Below are 26,701 nucleotides of genomic sequence, written 5' to 3'. Positions count from 1 at the left end.
GACTATAATAGAGGTACATTCGCAGTTATGGTACGGCATAGTTATTTGTATTCAAGCGAGGGAGGATCCACGTGAATCGTGGCGGTAGGATTCTTAGTTCTTTGGGAAATTGATCTCGTGAGGAGGCTGATCCTTCTCGACCAACCAAATGCTTCCACTTTTGCCATTGTTCAAGATCTGGACCAGTGCCTTCGCCACGTGTTCCACCCTGAAAAACAAAAACGAATGTTGTACACAATCGCACGTACAATTCATGAAAAGAACGTGTATTATTGTGGTGCTTCGTTCGATCATCTTTGAAACATGATCACCTCCCGATTCGTATTTCGATTTTAACCTAAAAAAAGTATTCGAAGTTCTTTTAGGTTAGAATCTGAATATAGTTGTTTCTCGAAGACGGGTATGTTTTGATCGAAAACGTTACAATGATCTATCATTCTTCGAGGATATTGAAAATGTTTAAAAATCTACGACGATATGTGTTTTTAATTTTTCATTCGAGAATTTAATAAATAAAGAAAGTACTGTAAGGACAATGTATACAAGGAACTACAAGAAACGATGATAATAATAGCGCAAATAAATTGTAGTAAGCTTTAATTTTATGTTCGAAACTACGATTGGCAATGTTCGGAGAAGGTGTTCGGTGATTCGTAGCTGAGTGAGTTTTTTTTTTTTTTTTTTTTGAATATTATCGTTACCTTTGTGGAACCGAGCTGGCTACGTCACGACGCCAGGCGTCTTCGTACCGAGCCCAGAGCAGCTGTTTACTAACGTCTCGTAACAATTTACTATCAGTCGCGCTTGGGCACAGCGCCATTACCTTCACGCCGTTTAAATCCACATGGTATTGATGCTACAGTAAACAATAACAATATGAGTTCCTTCTCGCCAATAACAATCGTATTGAAATTCGTATTAGAGAGAATTGCTTCACATTCGAGACAAATGTTCGCTCAAATATCTTCAAAATCATTTACATAAATATCTTTTACCATTTTTTACAGCCTTTGCTTTTAACAAAATTAACTATAGAAACGTGCAATGTGCACCAACTGACATTTCAATTAAATATCTTCAAAATTCGAATTTAAACAAATATGTTTTGTGAACTATTCATCGATTTCATAATACGACACTTGTGGGACACTATTAGGGTTGTTTTAATGTACTTCTACGTGTACACTATTGGGGTTGTTTTAATATATAATATTTCCACGTGTACACTATTAGGGTTGTTTCAATGTATTTCTACGTGTACACTATTGGGGTTGTTTTAATCTACCTCTACGAGTACACCATTAGGGTTGCTTTAATGTATTTCTATGTGTACACTATTAAAGTTGTTCTAATGTATTTATACGTGTACACTATTAAAGTTGTTTTACTGTAGTTCTACATGTACACTATTAAAGTTGTTTTAATGTACTTCTACGTGTACACTATTGGGATTGTTTCAATATATTTCTACGTGTACACTGTTAGGGTTGTTTCAATGTACTTCTACGTGTACACTATTAAGGTTGTTTCAATGTACTTCTACGTGTGCACCACTAGGGTCGTTTCAATGTACTTCTTGGAATTGTCAGGAGAATTAATTCCTCTCGCAGAGAATTAATTTCTATTTACACGATTTTTGAACGTATAAAACGAGGTCTCTAGGTATTTGCAGCCAATTTTCCTTTTTAATTTAAACACCGACAAACGTTGCTCACCCCAAACGCTCTGGTGAAATTGACGATCGCCGCTTTAGTGGCGGAATATATCGGAACACTGGCGTAGGGATTGATGCTGACATTGCTTCCAATATTAACCACTATTCCACCCTGGCCACCCCTGTCGGTTCCCATAAATCGCTGAGCCAGCAGAGTTCCGCGGATCACGCCATTCTGAAATAATAATTTTTTAACAAACATCTCCTCCGGTAATGCTTAACAAACAAAGCAGCAATTGTGTATTTTTTCCATAGCTTTGTCGACAAATTTTCAATTTATTTTTGAACGATTTTCCCGAACAATATCTCACAATACTGTACGTTATTCGTGTATTTTTATATATTTTACATCGCAGATATACGTGGAACCTCGAATTGCGAATATTTGACGATGAAAAGGCATTCGTAATTATTACCAGTAGAAGGAGTGAAATTTGTTTATAGAAACGAAATATTAAAGCAAAATACGAAAAATTGATAAGAATTTCGTTTCTCTCGCCAAGAATGAATAAAAAGTGTGTAAAGTAATCGTAACACTTTTAAAAATTATGTTTCGTGAATTTTTATAGCGTTCTAGAATTTCCTTCTACTGTAATGAAATTAATTAATGAATTAAATAGAAATGCTTACGACGTTGATATCGACTTCCAGCTCCCAAAACCGATCGTTCATGATTCCGGCATTGTTAACGACAATATCGATGTGATCGAACGTTGCGATTGTCGTTTGAAACGACTCTACAAGTCGAAACCAACGAATTGATTATTTGACAATTGTAGATATTATTTTGTTACTTATGGCGCTAATGAATGAATGAAAAATTCGTACCCTCGAATTGTGAATAATCTGTAACGTCACACTGACAGAAAATTACACGGTCCTTTCCGTACTCCGAGGACAAAGTTTCAACCAGTTTCTCGCCGTCTTCTAACTTGATGTCGCATACAGACACCTTGTAAACGAAAAAATATTCTAGTTACGAATATAATCCTTAAAAACGATCCGACATCGAAATAATAAATATTACATTCGAAAAAGAAGCATTCGTACATTAAATCGAATCGCTTCGAGTACCAAAAGAGGGAATTTATTTAATAATATTAACGAGCCAAAAAATATTTTTTTTCTATTTTATATAATATGATTGTATTAGACGATAATGTAACAGCTCGATAAGTTTGTACATTGATGATGTAAAATAGAATACGTGACTATTAAATATTTGGTATTGTTACGTATAGGGGTAGGTGAAAATATATTTCACCCATATATTTTTATTTGTTCGCATAGACGACGTTATGTTATTAACATGCAATTTTCATTTCGTATACATCAGTCGGAAAGAGCGATAAAACTTCTCCTCTGATGGGGAGCGATCTAAATATAAGTCGGCTATTTTCGAACACGTGGCGTTGAAGCATTTATGGAGCGGTACAGTAAGTCAAGGGTATATCCTTAAGGAGGATTCGCGAAATGTAATTGTAATCGTTAATCGGTACTCTTCTTTCAAAAGAAACGCAATACGGAGTTTCCATTGGCCTAGCGAATAAACATTCGAAATATATAATAAAAAGAAAAATTTGGTACGCGAAACCAGTAAAAATGTTCTCCCTTGATTCTGTTTGTTGTTCTCCAGCACAAATTGTAAATTCACTCTTTTGAAACGAGAAATGGAAAAAATATTTTATTCCAGCTCTCCCAGAGGCTCCTTTTGTATTTTTTATCAGTGTCACTTTTGAAAAATTAAACAAAATTTGAGATGAAACTCGTGCCGATTTCACGTGCGGCATTTTGAAAAATTCAAAGGGAGCTAGAGAGCACTTTACTCGGATACGTGAAAAATTTCGAATTATTTGTAATTCGGGAAGAAAATTTTTGCGACGTCTCGAAATATTCTACGGTAAAAATAATGGTAAAAAAAAGAGAAATGAGCACAATGGATCGGTCGATTGTGAAAAGTTGATTATTTGGGAATATTGTCTGAGAAAATTCTTATTAGGAATAGTTGATCGTTTCTTTGACTCACCTTCGCGCCTTGGTTTAATAATTCTATGGCACACGATTTGCCAATACCGGAAGCGGCACCCGTCACCAGGGCAACTCGCCCTTTTACGTCCATCTTCGTTAGTCCCTTGTCAACTTTCCGTCTGCAAATAGAAAAACACGAGGCCACGTTATTCAAAGGTTTTTGCATACGCACCCTTTAACGAACAAAATACAAATCTATAGGATATCTCGCAATAGAACTCTCTTATTATTATTATACGCAACTAAATCCCCGTATTCACCAGTGTTATTACATTCATAATCGAATTGATACATTCTGTCAAATTTCCAATAACATTGACACTTAATATTTTATTCCTAATCACACTGATACTTTATCTTTCAATTCCAACTATATATATATTTTCTTTAATCGTAATCGCATCGATACATTTTTCAAATTCCTAATTGCACCGATAATTTTCTTTCCACTCCCAATTGCATTGATATTTCTATTTCAAAAAATGATATCTCGGTGGTACCCTTATTTACGAGCCACCCTGTACACCACGGTAACCATATTGTTTCACGCTAGTATACAATTCGTCGGTACCGAATATTTATACCAAATATCAATTTCCATTTTTATACCAAATGGTAATTTTTAAATATCAATTAATTACCAAACGATTAAATGGTTACACTTTGGGGGTCGTGTCCATCGTTAATAAGATCGATCGCTCATTGAAAAATGTTACGTGATGATTGCTTCTTTTCTTTCCTATAAAGAAATCAGTCTACGTTTCAGGGAAAGATCGAAAAAGCTCGCGTGGAGCCGGTTTCGTCCGGAAGGGGTCGAGCTCATTTCGAATCCGTTTCGAAAACCGCGTCTAAGCAATTTCCGGTCTGGTGGCGACGTGTGATCAGCGACGCGGTCGAAATCGAATTTCACCGTCTCGTTATAACCATTTCGTACTCGAGTTCCCGGCGTCGATGGGGATGCTCGGTCGGAAATAAAAGCGCCGATGCTCGACGCGGCGCATGACTCACTGAATTCGCTCCGAAAGCGTCGTTTACCACACGCTTCGACGCCAGACTCCCGTCGTGCTATGTCTACGAACCTTCTTGCGCGAGTTCGCGGCTGCGTCACCGCGAACGAGCGACAGGGGAGTTCGTTCGCCATAAACACGAAGCGATTACAATCTTTTCAACTTCGAAGTTTCCGTTTGTCGAACGTTTCCGCGTGTTCGAATATACCGACGCTTCGGTGGGTTGGATACTCGGCGAGTACGAGTCCGAATATTATTCGAGTACTGTTCGAATTTGAGTCGAATATTATTCGAGTACTGTTCGAATATAAGTCGAATATTATTCAAGTACTATTCGAATATAAGTCGAATATTATTGAGGTATTATTCGAGTGTAAATCGAATATTATTCGAGTACTGTTTGAATGTAAGTCGAATATTATTCAAATACTATTCGAGTATAAGTCTAATATTATTCAAATACTATTCGAGTGTAAGTCTAATATTATTCGAGTACTGTTCAAATGTAAATGGAATATTATTCAAGTACTATTCGAGTGTGAGTCTAATATTATTCGAGTACTGTTCGAATATAAATGGAATATTATTCAAGTACTATTCGAGAGTGAGTCTAATATTATTCAAGTACTGTTCTAGTACAAATCGAATATTACTCAAGTACTGTTCGAGTGCAGATCGAATATTATTCAAGTACTATTCGAGTGTAAGTTGAATATTATTCGAGTAGTGTTTGAATGTAAGTCGAATATTATTCAAGTATTATTCTAGTATAAGTCGAATATTATTTAAGTACTGTTCAAATGTAAGTCGAATATTATTCAAATACTGTTCAAGTGTAAGTCAAATATTATTCGAGTAGCGTTCGAATGTAAATCGAATATTATTCAAATACTGTTTGAGCGCTTGCCTATTCGAATACTTCAGTATCCGAATATTTGAATACTGCAATGTCTATTACAAATGAAATTCTACGAGTTTATCGATTTGAAATTTTATTTTCATCTGAAATATAATATTCGGATAATAGTATTGGAAAAATGATAGTTGAGTATACAAATATTTGATTAATGATATTCGAATACTGATGTTTGAATATCAAATGATTCGAATAATCCGAGTTCTACTAGCGGCAGTGTGAAAAACAATATTCAACTTCGAGAACGTAAATCTTGTCTCTTATTCATAGAAAAAGAGTAGCACTCAAAGTGAAGATATTTACTCGTTTGGAACGACAGTATAAATATTTAACTTGACGTAGATGAAGGATGATTATTACACCCCGGTAGGAAAACAATTTCTGAAAGTAAAATAAATATTTTGAACGCACGAAATATTTATGTTTTCTACCATTGAAATTATAGCTGTATGTTATATATAATAATAGTAATCTTAATTGAACGTATAATACAATTTGTCTGTAAAAAGTAAAGGCGTAACGTACGCGTACGTAACGCGATAATGTAAAATTTAAAATTCGATAAAGATTTTAATGTCTCTTTCATGCATGTGGAATTCTGTGTAGCCAAGGCTTTATTAGGCAGCGTTTTCCTGTGAATCATAGATGTTATCTTCGTGTAATTTGCATAGTATGAATGTATTCTGCTAATTATAGTTAGACCTGCGCAGGAGTTAAGTTGTTACGATCGTGAAACACGAAATTCAAAAGTATTTACATTGACATACAATTCCATCTTACTTTGTAAAACACCTCTTATTAAATTAATTTATATCAAAAAATCAAATCGTGTTCGAGCGTGCGAAAGGAATTCCTTAATGTTTTTCTGATTATTCATTAGATTTATCTTCGTAGTTCCACCGATATTAGTAACTTTTCTCACGTTTTTTATTCTATTTTTTCTCTCCCATTTTTAGTCAAGAAGAATAAACATTTTTCGTTCGTAAACAAATTCAGATTCCATGCTCCACAATTTATATAATTATTTTGTTTTAATTTTAAGATTACATTTTCCGAAGTTGTCTACATTTTACACTATCATTTTATCTGTTTCAATGAATCGATATTAGTGCACTATTAATCGTCAGTATCGTCGTGTTCGTACTTGTTCAATTACGTTATATTACCTTGTAAAATTGAATTACTTATATATCTGTAGTTATTAATAATACATTTTTGTATGTAAAAAAGGACACAAATTAAAGGTAGAAACATTTCCATTAAATAAACTATGCTTGTTCAAATTATATTTATCGTAATATGCAGTGCAATTTGTATTTTCATAAATCTCTATCTACAGAAGCTTCGTGTTAGCCAACCAGTAGTATATCAATATCGAAGCGATTGACACGTTACCTCACTGTACACAAGATAAGAAAAAATCAATTTCGAAATTCTCAGAAGCTCGAATAACTGTTATTCAATTTGGAAAAACATTAACGATCTAGCGTAAAAACCAAGAAAAACGTATAAAAGTTTAAAATATCTTACTATCTTATACATTGCAACAAATTGGAAAGATCGACATATATCGAACGAATCAAGTACGAAACATTTTTTCGCAACTATAAACTATCAATAGATTGGAAATATTCGATTGTTCGGAAAGTAATTTCGTCTTCCAAAATGGAGAATATATAATTCAATAAAACGTTTACACACTCTAAAAAAATCGTGTTCCATTTTCACCAAAAAAAAAAAAAAACGAAATGACTTTTTGAAAAACCTAATATATTACCACGATGGTAGATACAAAATATTTTTACTTTAAAATCGTTTAAAATCGTCCATTTATATTTTCAATTACGAAAACATTTCGAACAAGAGAATTTCGCCCGATCTTTCCTCAAGCCCTTCAAGAAGTTTATCCCCCGTCTCGTCGATGTATTCGAACGCTTCAACGACCCTCCATTCCAATTAAAAAAAAAAAAAAAAAGGAAAAAAAAAAGGAGTAAAGGAGTAGTCGAAACAAGAGATGCGCGTGTGAAAAGTACGAGCGTCGAGAAGAATTCCACACGACCAGAGACGGGGAGCATTTCAAACACTCCTGTGTGGGAATCACCCTCGCGAGTGAAACAGCATCACGCAGCTTCGTTTAATATTGCAACCGGCGTGACACCGCCACCCAACCCCTCCCAACCCCTCGACTCGTGTCTGGCAGCCGTAGATAAACCGACGGAACACGTTTCCCTCGGTGAGCATCAAAAAGGGCCGTTCTAAAAAATTCACGACGCTCCGATCGCTCGATACCCCGGAGAACTCTACGCCGTCGGCTGGCACGCACCTCTCGACTTTCACCTACGCTCCTCGAAAACACTCGACCACCATTGAGCGCGCCTACCGTGCCCCCCACCCCCTACCATCGTCACGAGGTGGTATAGTCGAGCAGTCCTCGCGAAAAATTCCCGAAGCGACGAAGGCAGTCGTCGAGAAGCCAGCCAGTAAGCCAGCCTCCGTGTATCGAGCGTCTCGGAGTAAACCTTCGAGCATTCCTAGACACCATCGTGAAACACCATAGACCGTCCACCATTTGCCCCTCACGGTGGCAACCGAGACGCCTCGTCTCGTCCCGAACTCGCGTCACGTTTGTCGACGAAATCGAAACTGGTCTCGTAATTTTACCGATAATTTCTAAGAAAAAGAAAAAAAAAAAAATAAATAAATAATTCCCAAACCCCTCCCCCTCGTCCCGAGACAATACTCCGGTAACTCGAAACAGGAAACAGTTTTACACTGCGCGAACGATTCACTTGGAATTTTCTCGAAAAGAAACCCCCGAAAAAATACTCCCTTGGAGTAACTATTGTACAGTTCTCAACCGAGCTTTTTACATACGGTGTAAAACGGTAGAGTTGGTAGGTGTAGCTACGAACCACCGGTGGCAAACACGGCCACATTTTCGACGCGACGCACGAGAATAGGTATCAGAACCGTTTAACCCGTTCGTGGATCCCCGCGTCTTCGTCGTACCTTCGATCGCAGGCTCCTCGATGAATCGGCGATGCGTCCCGCAACAGGCAGACCACGACGAAAGCGAAACGAGTCGACGAGAACACACACGGTGATCGCGAGTCAGGGTGGGTGCTCGCGGTAATCGGGCGTAGAGGGGTGCGCGAGCGTCTACGGAACGTGTGGAGAGGTGTGCGTGGAGCGAGCGCTCGAACGTGTGTAGAGCCGCGTAGAGAGCGAGGTTCCCCCGACAAGGTGTGGTTGACGGCCGCGGACGCACTGGCTCGCTGCACCGTCGGATTTCACTGCCTCACGGTGAACGCACACACCCCAAGGGCCAGCCCGATATTGATTGGCGCGGTTGCGTGCCACGTGACTTTTACGTGCCCGGTTCGCGCGGCGCGTGAGCCAGTGTGCGTGAGAGCGCGCCCGCCGGGCTTTCCCTCCGCGAGTGTACGTGCCCGCGCCCGCGCCCGCGCCCTCGCCCTCCGTTCTCTCAGCCCTTAACCTTCGGCCGGTGGCGTTTTGTTTCGCGGCCCCGATTCCTGGCCACGCTGTCGACCGTCTCCCGCCCGGTTCCGCGACCCCGCCCTGTCGCGCGGACGAGATCGGTGATTCGGAGGTTGCCCTTTCGCGTTCTTTTTTTTACAGGAGGGTGTTTCCGGCGTGCTCGCGGCCGGGGAGGGGAAGGAGTCGGTCGAGCACGGTGTAATTGGCGCGACGGAGAATCTTCCCGTCGGAACTACGGGAAAAAATGTATTTCGGGGAGTGACGGAACAATGATCGGTCGATGGAGAGGAGTTGTATCGGGGGAAGTGGTGAAAGCGTTTCTATGGGAGGTTTCTAGGCTTAGTTGTGGGTGTCGTTTGAAATTTTAGGCGAGATGGTTCTTTAGGTAAGGTGTCGTTGATATTTTGGGGTGAGATGGTTCCTTGGAACAATGATCGGTCGATGGAGAGGAGTTCTATCAGGGTAGAGGGAGTGGAGTGGTGAAAGTATTTCCACGAAAGGTTTGTAGGCTTAGTTGTGGGTGTCGTTTGCAATTTTAGGCGAGATGGTTGTTTAGGTAAGGTGTCGTTGATATTTTGGGGTGAAATGGTTCCGTGGAACAATGATTAGTTGATGGAGAAGAGTTCTATCAGAGGGAGTGGTGAAAGTATTTTTACGAAAGGTTTGTAGGTTTAGTTGTGGGTGTCGTTTGCAATTTTAGGTGATATGGTTTGTTAGATGAGGTGTCGTTGATATTTTGGGGTGAGATCGTTGCGTGGAACAATGATCGGTCGATGGAGAGAAGTTGTATCAGAGAGAGTGGTGAAAGTATTTTCACGAAAGGTTTATAGGCTTAGTTGTGGGTGTCGTTTGCAATTTTAGGCGAGATGGTTCTTTGGGTAAGGTGTCGTTGATATTTTGGGTTGAAATGGTTCCGTGGAACAATGATCGGTCGATGGAGAGGAGTTCTATTAGAGGGAGTGGTGAAAGTATTTTTACGAAAGGTTTATAGGTTTAGTTGTGGGTGTCATTTGCAATGGAAGATAGCTAAACTGAAATTTGAACGATGTGATATTATTTATAGGAATTCTTGCAAGAAATACAAATTTTAACGAGGCTGTTGATCGAGTGTAAGTGGCGCGGTGAAGAATGTTTGTAGGGACTCGGGGAAAAATGTAAATACATAGTTTGGGGTGAGGTGGTGGAACAATGATCGGTCGATGGAGAGAAGTCAGGGGAAGTGGTGAAAGCATTTTCACGAAAGGTTTGTAGGCTCAGTTGTGGGTGTCGTTTGCAATGGGAGATAGCTAAACTGTAATTCGAACGATGTGATATTATTCGTAGGAATTCTTGCAAGAAATAAAAATTTCTATTGTGTTTAACGAGGGTGTTGATCGAGTGGGGTGTAAGTGGCGCTGTGAAGAATCTTTGTAGGGACTCGGGGAAAAATGTAAATACATAGTTTGGGGTGAGATGGTTCCGTGGAACAATGATCGGTCGATGGAGAGGAGTTGTACCAGGGGGAGTGGTGAAAGGATTTCGACGAGAAGTGTTCGAGTTGGGTTGTGGGAGTATCTGTTTTACGGAATATTATTCCGAAATGTAAACGATGTAAGATTATTCAGATAAATTCTTACGAGAAATGAAAGTTTCTATCGCGTTTAACCGAGGTGTTGGTCAAGTGGGGTGTAATTGACGCGGTGGGGAATCTTTGTTGGCCTCGGGGAAAAAATGTATTTCGGGGAGTGATCGTTCCGTGGAACAATGATCGGTCGATGAAGAGGATTTGTACTGGGGGAGTGGTGAAAGCATTTCCACGAGAGGTTTTCACCCTTTCTAATGGCGTTACAGAATGTAAAATTTGAACGATGTAATGGACGGTTAAGAGTAAAACGAGCGGTAGGTTTATAATGGGAAAATTGTGCGAAAAATTAAGTACTCTCAAACTATCGATGTAACTACGTTTATTTTTGATATTTTAAAATTTATATTTACACGAATTCCTCTTGCATTTATTCCTAGTGTATCTAGTGTATCTAGAATAAAGTACGTGTACTCGTTATTCACGTGAGAATATTTTCGAATCGTTGAATAAATAATACACGAGTTGGAATGTATTATACATCGATCGTGCTATTGAACGAAGTCGAACGAAGATTAGATAAAAAATTGCCCGACCTGATCTCTCATATCGTAATGTAAATACACCAAGTTATTGGTTCTTTTATTTTCAAAAGTTTATTCTAACTTCCAGGCGAAGCTATTTCGGACGAATTTTTATAGAAAATTTTCAACTTATTTTTATTCGTTGAACCCACTGTTACGTTTCGGGGACACCGCGTACAGAGATGGATGTGTGAGCACTGTGCTGTATCCATAGTTATCGCGAGCCATTAAGATATTCAAGAGTTTCAACACTCTCGAAACTTTCGAAACTTCCAAAGCGTTCAAGACCTTCGATACTTTCAAGGCTTCCAAGACTTTGAAAATATTCGATACTTTCAATACTGCAGAACTTTCCAGCCATCTCAGACCTTTAAGTCTTCCGTACACTTCCAGTTTCAAATAATATCCGACACGATCCCGGACTTACATTATGTATACGTAGTGATTCAACGTGTCCGAAACCCGTCCCTACCTGAAGCCATAGTACTAAATATCCGTGTTCGCACTATCCTTGTCCAATAGAGACAACACGTGCAACGCTGGGGGAGCTAGTAGTCTGTAAACTGGAGTGGGGATTCGAAACGCTCGATAGTCTCCTTCTCGCGAACGAACAGTATATTCCCCTTAATTCAGGAGTCATCTTTCCAATTCCCAACTATACATATCATGGAAAAACCTATACTTCGGAGAACTATCGATTCGATCGTAATGTCTGTCACATTTCGAGGTAGAGAAGTTGGTAAGAGGGTCAATAAAAATAATACGTAATAAAGAATAATAATAAATGTATCTTCCTTTTGATATTGCAGTATCACAAATTATGGGACCAATATACGGTTTGAGTGGCCACTCGAGAGAGCCAGGACTATTCTTCCCCATCCCCCAAGACAAGTGACACAATTACCTAGGCCCCAAATACTGGGGTATAAGAAGAGCCATTGCCTCGAACGAGGGCTGATTGTTGTGTAGCGTGTCGTTCGAGGGAAACGGTGTGTCTCTGGTCGATAGTTGTCAATGAGCGTTGCAGATTGGTGTTAAATTTAGTCACGAATATACTCTAATTGTAAATAATAATAATAATAATCATCGTTCGTTTAGATAATCTATATTCCACAATACAGAAATCCTCACGTGCTACTATGTAAACGCTCGCCACTGGAAACTACAAGTGAGTACTATGCAAGTGAGTCAAAGTGGGTACAGAAATATCCTTCTCGCTCCTGTACCCCCTACTCCCCCCCTGCTCGCCAATTTACTAGTCTCTGTAGTACGTCGCGATGCTCTGCGACGGTATGCAACGCTTCTCGAGAATGCAAACTGCAGTGGAGACGTCGATAATGTGGAAAGTTTTTTTTTAAAACTTATCGAAGATATAAATAAAAATTGTAACGAAACGTAATAAATATTGCACGTACGTATACTTACGTTTATTGTGTCTTTTACCTTCTATATGATCTGTACACTTACCATAGTGTATAATTCGTACAAGTAAAAAAGAATTCGTATAGAAAATTAGTCCAAAAAAAAAATAAACACACACGCACATATGTAACATTCACAACGATATTAAAAAAAAATAACACCCTCGAATTTCCCACAAAGTATTGAAAATCTACGAATAAGACACAGTCTCACACAAACACACACACACATCATTCACCACAATATTTAACAAAAATAACACCCTCGAATTTCCCGCAAATATATTGAAAATCCACGAATAAGACAATCTCACGCGTGGAAACTGCTCCGCTCGTGGGTCGACGTTGTTCAATTTGTCCCTGTCGGAATAGTCCACGAACCGGAAGTTGTTCGCGGATCGATCTCGTGATCGCTGGCACGAACCGTCAGCTGAAAGTTTTCGGCCTTCCTCTGTCATGGCCGCGAATCTCCGTTGCACCGGGGCTCGCATCGATAACCAGAGCGAATACGAGGACGCAGGATCGGCCGCAAGGGCGGAAGAATCGGAAGCTTCGAGGGAAGGTGGTGGCGAATTCAGGGCGCGTGGTGGCCAGCGACGCGTGGATCGCTCCGGTCGGCCACGAGGCGATGGACGGCCACGGCAGGATGAAGTTTAGAAAGTTGTTCCGCAGCCGAATGTCGCGGGCCGCCGTTTCAGCGACGAAGCTCAAGCAGTGCACCAGAAAGCAAGCGACCAGAATCAGGAAATGCATGTGTCTACCGTCCAATTACGCCCTCGTTGAATTCCCCGTGGTCTGGTCCGAGCTCAGGTCCGTGAAGCCCGTGTCTCTTTTCCCCATGACCCCACCGATACAGGGCAATAGGATGTTTTAATTTACCACGGCCACTGGACCGCTCCCTAAATCCGCAACAACGCGATAAGACGCCCGAGAGACGACTATACGGAGCAACAACGTTCTGATTTTCAAGTTTGCCAATCGATCTCGGTTTGGGGAGACTTTAGAGTATTTTTCTATCAGTTGGAGTGTTCTTCTACCAATTGGAGTATTCTTCTTCGGGGAAGGAGCAACCTTTTATATATTTGGGTTTGAAAATTATTATTCTACCGCGGAGATCAGGTTGCCACGTAAGAGTCTTCTTTCGGTTTTTGCACAGAGGTGGAATTTAAATAATTTCTATTTAGATGAGAAATTTTAGGAAATAATAATAGATAGTTCAAGGTAGGCAGGTTTTGTTTTCGAACATCGAAGCTATAGAAATGGATAGAACTTAGGGGTAACGTCGAGTGTCTTGCACATAGCATCATGGTGAACTGAAATCAATACTCGAGACGACGATTGTTCGAAAATAATTGAATAAGTTTTGGTCAGAGGTGATCATTTGGTCACGGTAGAGAGAACGTATTGATTACTCAAAGAATATCGAAAGATTGTATTCCACGAACCAATTCACGGAGATTGTTTAACTTCGAGAGTAATTCACTCCGTCGTAAATGAATCAAGAAAAGAATTGTATACTTTAGGAATATTACAAGCGATGGATTTATTTTTCAATGTATCTTATCGCAGTTACAAATATCTCCTCGTAAATTCTTCTCAATTTTTCAATACCGTCTTCCCTTCAAAACGTCGATAAAAAAATCTGGAATATATTGGGTTGTTCGAAAAGTCCAAAATTTCTAAAAAAATTGGACTTCAATTTTTCATTTTGTTCTCCAAAATGGAGAATATATAATTTAACAAAATGTTTATACACTCTAAAAAAATCGTGTTTCATTTTCTCCAAAAAAACGAAATGACTTTCCGAACAATTCAATACTATATGTAGATCATGGCTGAAGATTAGGGTTGCTTGGATTCTCAGCTCCTGTTAGTTGTCTCGAAGGAAACCACTTAACTGACATTATGGGGGTTTACTGTCCCTATTAGCAAGAACGTTATTCGTACGTCCCATAGGAGCTGTCCCAATCTAAAAAAATCGTGTTTCATTTTCACAAAAAAAAAAAAAAACAAAATGACTTTCCGAACAACCCAATATTTGCATAAATAAATATAGATATATATCGCTATGTATGTTTTAGGGCGAATCAGCAGCTGTGCGATGGTGCCATAAGATGCGCCAGGGACTGCGTGTTCCCGGTCCATCGTGCCATTTTGTCCGCCGTCAGTCCGTACTTCAAGGCCCTTTTTACCAACAGCCTGAAAGGCGGGAAGACGGAGACCACCGAGGTGGCAATTGATTCCGTTCCTGGTGAAATTTTCAGCCTGATCCTCGATTACGCGTACACTGGCACGTGCCGCGTGAACGCGGACAACGTTGAACAACTGTTACCGCTGGCCGATCAGTTCGAGGTCCTCGGTGTCGTCCAGCTTTGCTGTCAGTTCTTGCTCCAGGAGCTGAGACCCGAGAATTGCCTAGGTAATGTGTCGATTCGTTGCTAAAACAAACGGTGATTACGTATATTGTAGTTTGGAACGTTTAACGAGGAAAGGGCTCCAACTGTCCCCTTTAGATTTAAAAGTACTTTTGTAGGATGATAGAAAACAGCTTCTTGTAACAATGTACAAAATAGTAAGTGTAGATATTCGATAGTTTCTTGGGTAATTACGTATATTGTAGTTTGGAACATTTAACGAGGGAAGGGCCCCAACTGTCCCCTTTAGATTTTAAAGTACTTTTGTAGAATGATAGAAAACAGCTTCTTGTAACAATGTACAAAATAGTAAGTGTAGATATTCGATAGTTTCTTGGGTAATTACGTATATTGTAGTTTGGAACATTTAACGAGGGAAGGGCCCTAACTGTCCCCTTTAGATTTTAAAGTACTTTTGTAGGATGATAAAAAACAGCTTCTTGTAACAACGTACAAAATAGTAAGCGTAGATATTCGACAGTTTCTTGGGTAATTACGTATATTGTAGTTTGTAACATTTAACGAGGGAAAGGCCCCAATTGTCCCCCTTAGATTTTAACGTGCTTTTGTAGAACGATTTAAGATAGCCCCCCGTTACAACGTGTAAAATATTAAACGTAGATATTCGATCATTTCTTTTCTTCCAACATATAATTAAGCATCTTTACACAGTGTATCTGATTTCTATCAACGAGGCGTTTTGAAATGTGTTCGAAATTAGCCCAATGCCTTACTATCCGCGGTACATTATAATTACGATAGCACCAATAATTGCATCGTTTTTAAACTTACAATTTCTACTTCATCGATTGAAATTGGATATTCTGTATAAATAATACTACACGAGTGCACGAGTTACCGGACCATCGGAGTCAATCCTGACTGTTAGATATTTCTGTCAATTCAGTTTCCTTCGAGGTTTCTCTAAGATCTATAATTTCACACCACTAATAATTTACATCGCTTTCAATTTCTACTTACAATAATTTTTCCAGGCTAAAATGTGAATGAAATACACAAATATATAATCAAACATACAGTATGTACTGTTCGTCACATTCGAAAATGAAATAATCAAATCTAAAGCTTTGAAAAGCACAGTTCATTTTCTCATGAATTGTTCCAAAAATTTACGATTAATTAAACCACGCGTGTTAAAGCTACGTGTTCGATTATTCACAAATAAACAAAATACGAAATTCACAGTCAGGATTCCTCCGTAGGTTCAATGACTCGTACTCCATAGTAATAGATTGCTCGATCAGGTTCATCGTTTTATTTTTCTAAAAATGTTACTACCGTTCAACGAACACGTGTAAAGTTTCATCCAGATCTGTCGACTCGTTATACTTACAGTTGTTCAAACTTGAAGTGTCACAGTATCCTTTTTAAAATAAAAAAGAAACGACAAAACTTATCGAACAACCTAGTATTATTGTTACGTTAACGATCAATAAAGAAAAAATTCGCTATTCCGTGTGAATGCCAGTATTTCGTGGCGAGACTGCTGAATTGTGACAACTTAGGTATCTTTAAATTCGCCCGTCACTATTTCTGCCGCGACCTGGAAGAGAAGGGCCGGAAATACATTCGTCATCACTTTAAGCGGATACTGCAAGACAGCCCGGAATTCAAAGAGCTCACCAGCGAGGAACTCGAGGCGATCCTACGTGACGACGAGCTGAACGTTAAAAGCGAGGAAATAGTTTTCGAGGCCGTTAAAACCTGGACCGAGCACAACACGGAAGAAAGAAAGCCCTGTGTACCGAGGCTCTTGAATTGCGTGCGCTACGGTTTGATGAGCTACCCGTTTTTCACGAACAGTGTTCTCTCGTGGAAGCTCGTCGAGGAGTACGAAGTGAGTATCCGCGACAGTCGATTATACAGGAAAATTCGAACAGAAACGATGATCGTGAACCAATCGCGTTCCCGTTACGTTTTCCGACAATTTATCTTTAATTAAAAATATCAATCCCCGACTCGGACCCCTTGTTTCAATATTTCGAACGTTTCCATAGCCATTGGGCCATTTTATTCGTTATTCGGATTTCGCATCAAATTTTCGTTGTTTTTCTCTCTTCAAATCACTCGAGAAGAGATCTTTGAGTGATCTCTTTCATGAAAAATTGACTCTTACAAACACTTGCAATGTTTAAGTTACCATAAATATTATCATAAATTTGAAATTGATCCTCAAGTGTCTCTATTGAATACTTAAACATTTCAAAAATCTCCCCAAGTGATCTTCCCAAACCTAGACCAACTTTTCGATATTCTTTCCGTGAGATGTCGATTCTGACTCTCAACTAGAGCATTCAAATTCGGTCGATAGTCGTGGCCAATTGACTACTTAAACATTTCAAAAATCCCCTCCCAAAAATACAAAATTCTCCACTACATCGATCTTAGATCCTTAATCTCTCTTTAAGCTATACCAGCAAGTGATCTTCTTAACCCTAGATCAGATTCTCGATATCCCTTTCATGAAAAATTGACTCTCACAAACACTTGCAATGTTTAAGTTACCATAAATATTATCATAAATTTGAAATTGATCCTCAAGTGTTTCTATTGAATACTTAAACATTTCAAAAATCTTCCCAAGTGATCTTCCCAAACCTAGACCAACTTTTCGATATTCTTTCCGTGAGATGTCGATTCTGACTCTCAACTAGAGCATTGAAATTCGGTCGACAGTCGTGGCCAATTGACTACTTAAACATTTCAAAAATCCCCCTCCCAAAAATACAAAATTCTCTATTACTTCGATCCTACATCCTTAATCTCTCTTTAAGCTATACCAGCAAGTGATCTTATTAACCCTAGACCAGATTCTCGATATCCCTTTCATGAAAAATTGACTCTCACAAACACTTGCAATGTTTAAGTTACCATAAATATTATCATAAATTTGAAATTGATCCTCAAGTGTTTCTATTGAATACTTAAACATTTCAAAAATCTTCCCAAGTGATCTTCCCAAACCTAGACCAACTTTTCGATATTCTTTCCGTGAGATGTCGATTCTGACTCTCAACTAGAGCATTCAAATTCGGTCGATAGTCGTGGCCAATTGACTACTTAAACATTTCAAAAATCCCCTCCCAAAAATACAAAATTCTCCACTACATCGATCTTAGATCCTTAATCTCTCTTTAAGCTATACCAGCAAGTGATCTTCTTAACCCTAGATCAGATTCTCGATATCCCTTTCATGAAAAATTGACTCTCACAAACACTTGCAATGTTTAAGTTACCATAAATATTATCATAAATTTGAAATTGATCCTCAAGTGTTTCTATTGAATACTTAAACATTTCAAAAATCTTCCCAAGTGATCTTCCCAAACCTAGACCAACTTTTCGATATTCTTTCCGTGAGATGTCGATTCTGACTCTCAACTAGAGCATTGAAATTCGGTCGACAGTCGTGGCCAATTGACTACTTAAACATTTCAAAAATCCCCCTCCCAAAAATACAAAATTCTCTATTACTTCGATCCTACATCCTTAATCTCTCTTTAAGCTATACCAGCAAGTGATCTTATTAACCCTAGACCAGATTCTCGATATCCCTTTCATGAAAAATTGACTCTTACAAACACTTGTAATGTTTAAGTTACCATAAATATTATCATAAATTTGAAATTGATCCTCAAGTGTCTCTATTCAATACTTAAACATTTCAAAAATCCCCCTAAGTGATCTTCCCAAACCTAAACCAACTCTTCGATATTCCGACTCTGACTCTCAACTATAGTATTGCATTCAAATTCGGTCGACAGTCGTGCCCAATTGACTACTAAAACATTTCAAAAATCCCCCTCCCAAAAATACAAAATTCTCCACTACATCGATCCTGCATCCATGATCTCTCTTCAAGCCGTGCCAGCAAGTGATAATACGCGCGAACGCGTACCTCAGCGAGCAGGACGCGAAGCAGGGTGGCGGTGAGATCGACCTGAAGAATCCGTTGGCGAGGCCCCGTATCCCCTACGAGGTCCTGTTCGCCATTGGTGGCTGGAGCGCCGGTTCACCGACGAACTTCGTGGAAACCTACGACACGAGGTGCTCGTACAATCTTCCCCCCCACCGCGGGCTAGCCTCGTTGAAATAGTGATAACCGCGATTCCCTTGTAACCGATTCACGGGGGTCGCGGTAACGATTTCCCCGCGGCGATTGCCCGTGACCGAGCCGAGATTCACCGGGATACGTGTAATGTGAACTCCAGAGCTGACAGATGGTTTCTATCAGTGAGCACGGACGCAACACCGAGATCCTATCACGGACTCTGCGCCCTGAACAATCTCATCTACATGATCGGCGGCTTTGACGGCAACCAGCACTTCAACACGGTCAGATGCTTCGACCCGCTCACGAAGGAGTGGCGTGAACGGGCCTGCATGTACCACTCGAGATGTTACGTCAGCGTTTGCACCCACGGTGAGACTTGATACTTACATCCGGGAAAAGCTACGGGGAAGTGCAATGCACTGACCACTGGATACGTGGAAGTGTCCTTCTTGAGGTGGATTATTCAATTAGACAATTAGCTGTACACTGACGTTCTTTTTAATCGTTGTATTGTATCGTTTCGATTGAAGAGATTGAATCGAAGATTAGTGCGAAAAGTACCTATGACAATGTCACCTATAATATTGCCGACTTTTCTAGTTTCATAGCAATGTATCCAAGACTTGGAACTTTTAATCTGAAAAGAAAGTCAGGGAGATTGTATCGATGATCGAAAAATAGTACAAGTCCAGAATTAGTAATTTACTACAAAATTATAAATTCTGAAGTTAGTAAAATGTAAAGAACTATGGACGAGGATCAAGGAGTTATTCGAACACTTTGCAACGGTGCGAAAGAGTTACCCTAATGTGGTTTCTGAACTTGCACGTGTACTACCGTGGAAACTTTTTCATTTTTCTTTCTCTGTCATTTTTTCCTATCCTTGTATCCTTTCGATGTACGAAACGTGATCTCTTCGTTGAACACTGACCAGAGAACCTGGTAACTATCGCAAGAATGCGACGGTACGTTAAACGATAAAAATTCTTCGGTAGTGAGCTAAGCGGCGTTCACTCTCATACGGAATTCGTTTTATTCGGTAGAAGAATGTCAGTGCACAGCTATGTTTCGTCAGCGTTAACTTCGTTATCCTTGATTCGAACTCTCTCCAAACAATTCGATATCGGAACTCCACACCGTGGTGTCGACGTTCAACGAGAAATTATTAACGTCCTTGATGGGTTTAATAAAAGTTTGACGTACGAGCCACGTCGTTGTTCGTTTAAAATGAATCGCTCCGCAATTAGGAGGGAAAGTTTACGCTCTCGGTGGCTACAATGGCCGCACAAGAATGAGCTCGGGTGAACGATACGAGCCGCAGAGGAATCAATGGGAGATGATACCATCGATGCATCGACAGAGGTCAGACGCCAGCGCAGCCGCTCTGCAGGATAAGATTTATATCGTCGGCGGTTTCAACGGCCGTGAAGTTCTGAATTCCGCCGAGGTCTTTGACGTGGAGACCAATCAGTGGAGTTACATTCATCCGATGATCAGTCCACGATCCGGGGTGTCTCTGGTGGCGTTTCGTGACAGTCTCTACGCTCTCGGAGGCTTCGACGGCCTCACCAGGCTCAGTTCCGGTAATTCCCCGATCACCTCCTACGCCATTGGCTTCCAAACTTCTTTTGGAACGCGACTCCTTAAGCAGAAAGGAGGATCTCTGGGCCAGAGAGTTGTAGACAGAATGTAATAGGTTGTTTAATAAGTTTTGTCGTTCGATAAAACTTATTGATCAGTACTGTTCAATGTAATACTGTTCGATGTAGTCATTTTCTACGCCATTGGCTTCCAAATTTAAGCAAACTTAAGCAAAAAGGAGTATCTCTGGGTTAGAGAGTTGTAGATGGAATTAAATAGGTTGCTCAATAAGTTTTGTCGTTCTATAAAACTTATCGAACAGTACTATTCAATGTAGTCACTTTCTACGCCATTGGCTTCCAAATTTAAGCAAATTTAAGCAAAAAGGAGTATCTCTGGACCAGAGAGTTATAGACAGAATGTAATAGGTTGTTTAATAAGTTTTGTCGTTCTATAAAACTTATCGAACAGTATTATTCAATGTAGTCACTTTCTACGCCATTGGTTTCCAAATTTAAGCAAACTTAAGCAAAAAGGAGAATCTCTGGACCAGAGAGTTGTAGACAGAATGTAATAGGTTGTTCAATAAGTTTTGTCGTTCGATAAAACTTATTGATCAGTACTGTTCAATATAGTACTGTTTAATGTAGCCATTTTATACGCCATTGGCTTCCAAATTTAAGCAAACTTAAGCAAAAAGGAGAATCCCTAGACCAGAGAGTTATAGACAGAATGTAATAGGTTGTTTAATAAGTTTTGTCGTTCTATAAAACTTATCGAACAGTATTATTCAATGTAGTCACTTTCTACGCCATTGGTTTCCAAATTTAAGCAAACTTAAGCAAAAAGGAGTATCTCTGAGTCAGACAGTTGTACATGGAATGAAATAGGTTGCTCAATAAGTTTAGTCGTTCGATAAAACTTGATCACTACTGTTCAATGTAGTTATTTTCTACGCCATTGACTTCCAAATTTAAGCAAACTTAAGCAAAAAGGAGGATCTCTGGACCAGAGAGTTGTAGACAGAATGTAATAGGTTATTCAATGTAATACTGTTCGATGTAGTCATTTTCTACGCCATTGGCTTCCAAATTTAAGCAAACTTAAGCAAAAAGGAGGATCTCTGGACCAGAGAATTGTAGACAAAATGTAATAGGTTGTTCAATAAGTTTTGTCGTTCGATAAAGCTTATTGAGCAACCTAGTACTCTACTGTTGAATAAATTTGATCGAACGAAAAAACTTATTGAACAACCTAGAATATTTATCGCGAATGAATTGTAGAAATGAAATCAGAAATAACAGAAACGAATGCAGTCTCGACCAGACGTGTATTATATTTCAATTTCGTATTGTACGTATAATACATTAAATTGAAGTACAATGTACAATACGCGAAATAAAAAATAATATATTAATATATTATAAAGTTTCATACAATATATTTCAATTTTTGGTGCAATACACAATGTTTGAAATTAAAATATAGCATATAATATGTGAAATTTGAAATATAATATATAATACATGAAATTGAAATACAATATACAATAAACGAAATAAAAAATAATATATTAATATAGTATAATGTTTCATGTAATATATTTCAATTTTTTGTAGGGTACACAATGTTTGAAACTAAAATATAGCATATAATATGTGAAATTTGGAATATAATATATAATACATGAAATTGAAATATATTATGCATTTATTTGAAACTGCATTCGTCTCGTTTATTCGTATTATATTCATTAAAAAGAATATATATAGAATGTTCGTCGTTATGAAATTCAATTCAAATAAATGATAAAAGCCTTTCTATTAAACGCGAGAGCATTCTACCACCCTGGAATGTTCCGGCGCGTAGAAGTTGACGTCTCGTTACAATATCGATCTCCTGTTCACGCAGGGGAACGTTACAATCCGAATCATTCGGAGGACTGGCACGCGGTTCCAGAAATGTTCAGCCCAAGGAGTAACTTCGCTACGGTCATTTTGGACGACATGATTTTCGTTGTTGGCGGATTTAACGGTGAATTATTCGATTTTTCGTTGCTCGATTCCTTTTCAAAATCAAAAATCTCGTTTGAAAAATTAAAATACCATTAACTTTGGAAATTATCGTTTATTAAATAGCCAAAATTTGAAACATTTGAAAAAATTAGCCCTGTTTAAAATATTAAATGTCGAACACGATCGTTCAAATCGGCCAATTATTTTACTATTCTTTTGTATTTAAATAATTCTAATATCCATTGAGATTATTTTTCCTATTTAATAATTATTCGATTTTTCGTTACTCGATTCCTTTTCAAAATCGAAAATCTTGTTTGAAAAATTAAAATACCATTAACTTTGGAAATTATCGTTTATTAAATAGCCAAAATTTGAAACATTTGAAAAAATTAGCCCTGTTTAAAATATTAAATGTCGAACACGATCGTTCAAATCGGCCAATTATTTTACTATTCTTTTGTATTTAAATAATTCTAATATCCATTGAGATTATTTTTCCTATTTAATAATTATTCGATTTTTCGTTGCTCGATTCCTTTTCAAAATAAAAAATCTCGTTTGAAAAATTAAAATACCATTAACTTTGGAAATTATCGTTTATTAAATAGCCAAAATTTGAAAAATTTGAAAAAATTAGTCCTGTTTAAAATATCAAATGTCGAACACGATCGTTGAAATCGGCCAATTATTTTACTATTCTTTTGTATTTAAATAATTCTAATATCCATTGGAATTATTTTTCCTTTCAATGATTAAATAAAAGTTAACGATTGAATAGGTAATTATAGTTACACGTGTACAGTAGAAATTACTATGGTATTTCTCAAGACAAAACTGAAATACATTCCACTAGAAATTGAAATATTACGCGATCGTTTATTCGCACACACCGAATGATAATTTAGAATCGATAAGACAATCTGGTATCTCGATCGATCGAATTTTAATTATATTATATATTACGTATGAAAATGATCAGGTTCCACGACGATCGCGTACGCAGAATGCTACGACGCAGACAGTAACGAGTGGTACGACGCATCACCGATGAATCTCAATCGGAGTGCCCTAAGTGCATGCGTTATCGCGGGTCTTGCAAATGCGGTCGAATACTCTTACCAGAGTAAAGCGCGAGATCTTGGTCAAGGTTGGTGTCGCATACAAATTTGAGTACTTTACCAACACCTCTGCTGAACATGAATAGTAAGGGTCCTTCTAGACTCGTACCAAGCGTCGAACGAAATCGAGCCACCTAAAGCCACGTTTCCACTTGTTCACCGTTCTCATTTCGTTCTCATTATTCGTTCAACGAGTAAATATCCAAACGAGTAAACGAAATGGAAAGATACTTGTACTTTGACGAATTAAACGTGCTCACACTGTCCATCGTCATTTTTGGCGATTCTCAGATCAATGTTTCGACAGTTGTCTCGAGCATAGTGGGAATCAGGCTTAACGTTGCGTTGGAATCGAAGTAACTCGAGACGGTGTCTCACCATCGATTTTTAGCTGTAACGTGGCTAGTTTTCGAAAGTAGGCTAGTTTTACAAGTGGAAGTGTGGCTTTATGCACTTACAGCCCTGTTATAGAGGAACTCTGACACACTTTGTTTTCTACTGCACATTTTCTCTGTGTAGAAAATACGAATCTAGGAATAAATAAAAATTTCGAAGCTAATGTAAATTCTCGAATGCAAGAGTGGAATAAAAATTCAATTGTTATAGGGCAAGCTTCGTCCGAAAATCAAGATAAAACGAACCAGGGCGGGGAAGGGGCTGTAGAAACAAATGCGACCATTTCCGTCGAAGAGGAGGAAACGGTGGACTTCGAGGAACACGTTCAAGGGGAGGTCAGCACCATGAACGAAACTGCTGAGAGTGTCGGTAACTTCTTAGGATAATTCAACGACGGAGAACTGTTCAACGAGTGGATAATCTAGAATTTAAAAAAAAAAAAAAAAAAATATATACGTTTCGCGATAAACGATAGAGGCGCGAAGACTTTATAACTGTGCATCACCATTTCGCCGCCGATATACGAAATTCTCCATTTATCGTCGAATTTACAAAGAAATTGTTCAAATCTTGTAGATATTGCGTGAAAATTTGAAATTTGATGGTGGTGCAAGACACGGAGGTATTCGTGGGAGAATAATAATCGTTCGAAAAAGGTGAAGGAAAATTATCGAAAAGAATAGGGAGATTGGCGCTCGGGAGAGAGTGTGGTGGTATATTTAATGAAAAATTTTGCAAATTGAAGTGTTTTTTTTCTTTGTTTTTTTATAACGCGTTTTACGAAACAAATCGTCGCGCGGAGAAAAAGCTACGCGTAGGTTTTAACCCCGATTACGTACTTCAATTTTTAACCAAATCACTGTTTTGTACGGGATATTATTTTTCTGTTGTGATCTATTTATTTATTTATTTATTTTTTTTTTGCTTCTTTTTATAGGACACACGTGAAATATTTTTACAAGCGATCCGCGAAATCGAAACATGCGATGGCGACCGTATGATCGTACTCCGGTGGCACGTGGCCACGATTTTATCCATTAACGTATTAGCGACTGATTTCACGCATTTTATTGTATCTCTTTGAATAATTTTAACTCGTTCGAATTTCTCTTCTTTTTTTCGAGAAGCGGCACATTCGTCCGGGATTAAAGATACACCTGCACGGCTGTTCCAACGAGGCGCACGAAATATTTTGCCTTTTTAACGATCCATCGAACGAGAGGGAATTGTTATCGAGTTTTTTACGCGAATTGTTTACCTCGTACCTTGCGCGTGTATCTTGACATGGCGTGTTTTTTTTTTCTTTTTTTTTTTTTTTGGTCGAGATCCTGATGTGCCTTGGTCTGTTATTTTAAACGAATAAAAGTATACCGATTACAAAAAAAAAAAAATTGTTTGCCTCTTTTCTTTTGTCTTGTTCGTAACCTAACCTCAAAAACAGTTTTGAAGTCGAAATGAAATGTACGACATCGTCTCGATTTTCTATTCTCAATTTGGTCAGGTGAGTAGTGAAAAATCGTCACACCTTTCGCTGGTACAGAAGAAAGTTTATTTTAATAACTTTTATAAAAATTATTCCTATATACTTATTTATCTTAACAGCAAATATAAATAATTTTTTTATTTCAATGATCTTTAACTTTTAGAACAATAACTTCGCCTATTGTAGCATCAAATAAGTACTTCAATGAAAACAATTTTAATTTGTGCATCGGTTGATCGATCGGTCGTCGATACTATTACTCGTTTATATAAATTTCAACATTTTCCTTTAACCTATCGTATTATTTATATAGTTGCAACGTTACTTCTCAATAATATATCGAACTATAATAATTCAAATAGTTGAATAAAATATGCATAATTTTATTATAAACATAAAGTAAAGTAATATTTATTATAATAATTATTTACAGAAATTTACCACTAACAATTATTTTCTTTTCATTCTCGGAGGTGGTTCGCCACTTCGAATATTTTATCATTGATAAATAAAAATTGTAATTACTTTATCGTAAATATGAATAGTAATTCCTCAAGTATCGTAAACTATGAAATTAGAAACACGATTTTCGCGCGCGCGTGTGTGTGTGTATGTGTGTCCGTTTTCTCTCTCTCTCTGTGTGTGTGTGTGTCGGTGTGGTTGTGTGATGCCTCGCGAATCGGTATAATAGTATAGCACTAACAAAGTAAAAAAACCTTGCGTCTACGACACTCAATCGCTTTAGCAAAAGCGACAATCAAGCTCGGCGAGGTAAAATTTTATCTCATTGCATCAACGGTAACAATAACAATACCAGACACTTTTTTCTTTTTTATTAATCTATCTCATTTATGTATACGTAGATTTATTCACTTTTCATATGTATC

The 26,701-nt window shown here is 38.3% G+C and overlaps 2 protein-coding genes across 2 annotated transcripts; one reads left to right on the top strand and one right to left on the bottom strand.

Annotated features, from left to right (window-relative positions):
* Positions 1-69: 69 nt before the first annotated feature.
* LOC143150373 (15-hydroxyprostaglandin dehydrogenase [NAD(+)]-like) lies at positions 70-8,919 on the bottom strand. Its single transcript, XM_076318603.1, has 7 exons — positions 8,675-8,919; positions 3,741-3,861; positions 2,543-2,666; positions 2,345-2,451; positions 1,716-1,889; positions 702-856; positions 70-208 (listed from the first exon to the last, which is right to left on the bottom strand). Exons 2-7 carry the CDS (start codon positions 3,831-3,833, stop codon positions 94-96), a joined length of 768 nt encoding a protein of 255 aa, XP_076174718.1. The 5' UTR covers positions 3,834-3,861; positions 8,675-8,919; the 3' UTR covers positions 70-93.
* Positions 8,920-12,485: 3,566 nt separating this feature from the next.
* Positions 12,486-25,289, top strand: LOC143147377 (uncharacterized). Its single transcript, XM_076312588.1, has 11 exons — positions 12,486-12,575; positions 12,781-12,810; positions 13,034-13,539; positions 14,811-15,148; positions 16,670-17,001; positions 19,027-19,211; positions 19,376-19,587; positions 20,466-20,801; positions 22,711-22,833; positions 23,797-23,964; positions 24,542-25,289. Exons 1-11 carry the CDS (start codon positions 12,486-12,488, stop codon positions 24,715-24,717), a joined length of 2,496 nt encoding a protein of 831 aa, XP_076168703.1. The 3' UTR covers positions 24,718-25,289.
* The last annotated feature ends 1,412 nt before the right edge of the window (positions 25,290-26,701 follow it).

This window comes from Ptiloglossa arizonensis, chromosome 1 (assembly GCF_051014685.1).
Source record: "Ptiloglossa arizonensis isolate GNS036 chromosome 1, iyPtiAriz1_principal, whole genome shotgun sequence".
NCBI lineage: Eukaryota > Metazoa > Arthropoda > Insecta > Hymenoptera > Colletidae > Ptiloglossa > Ptiloglossa arizonensis.
This window is presented reverse-complemented; position numbering and strand designations above follow the sequence as displayed.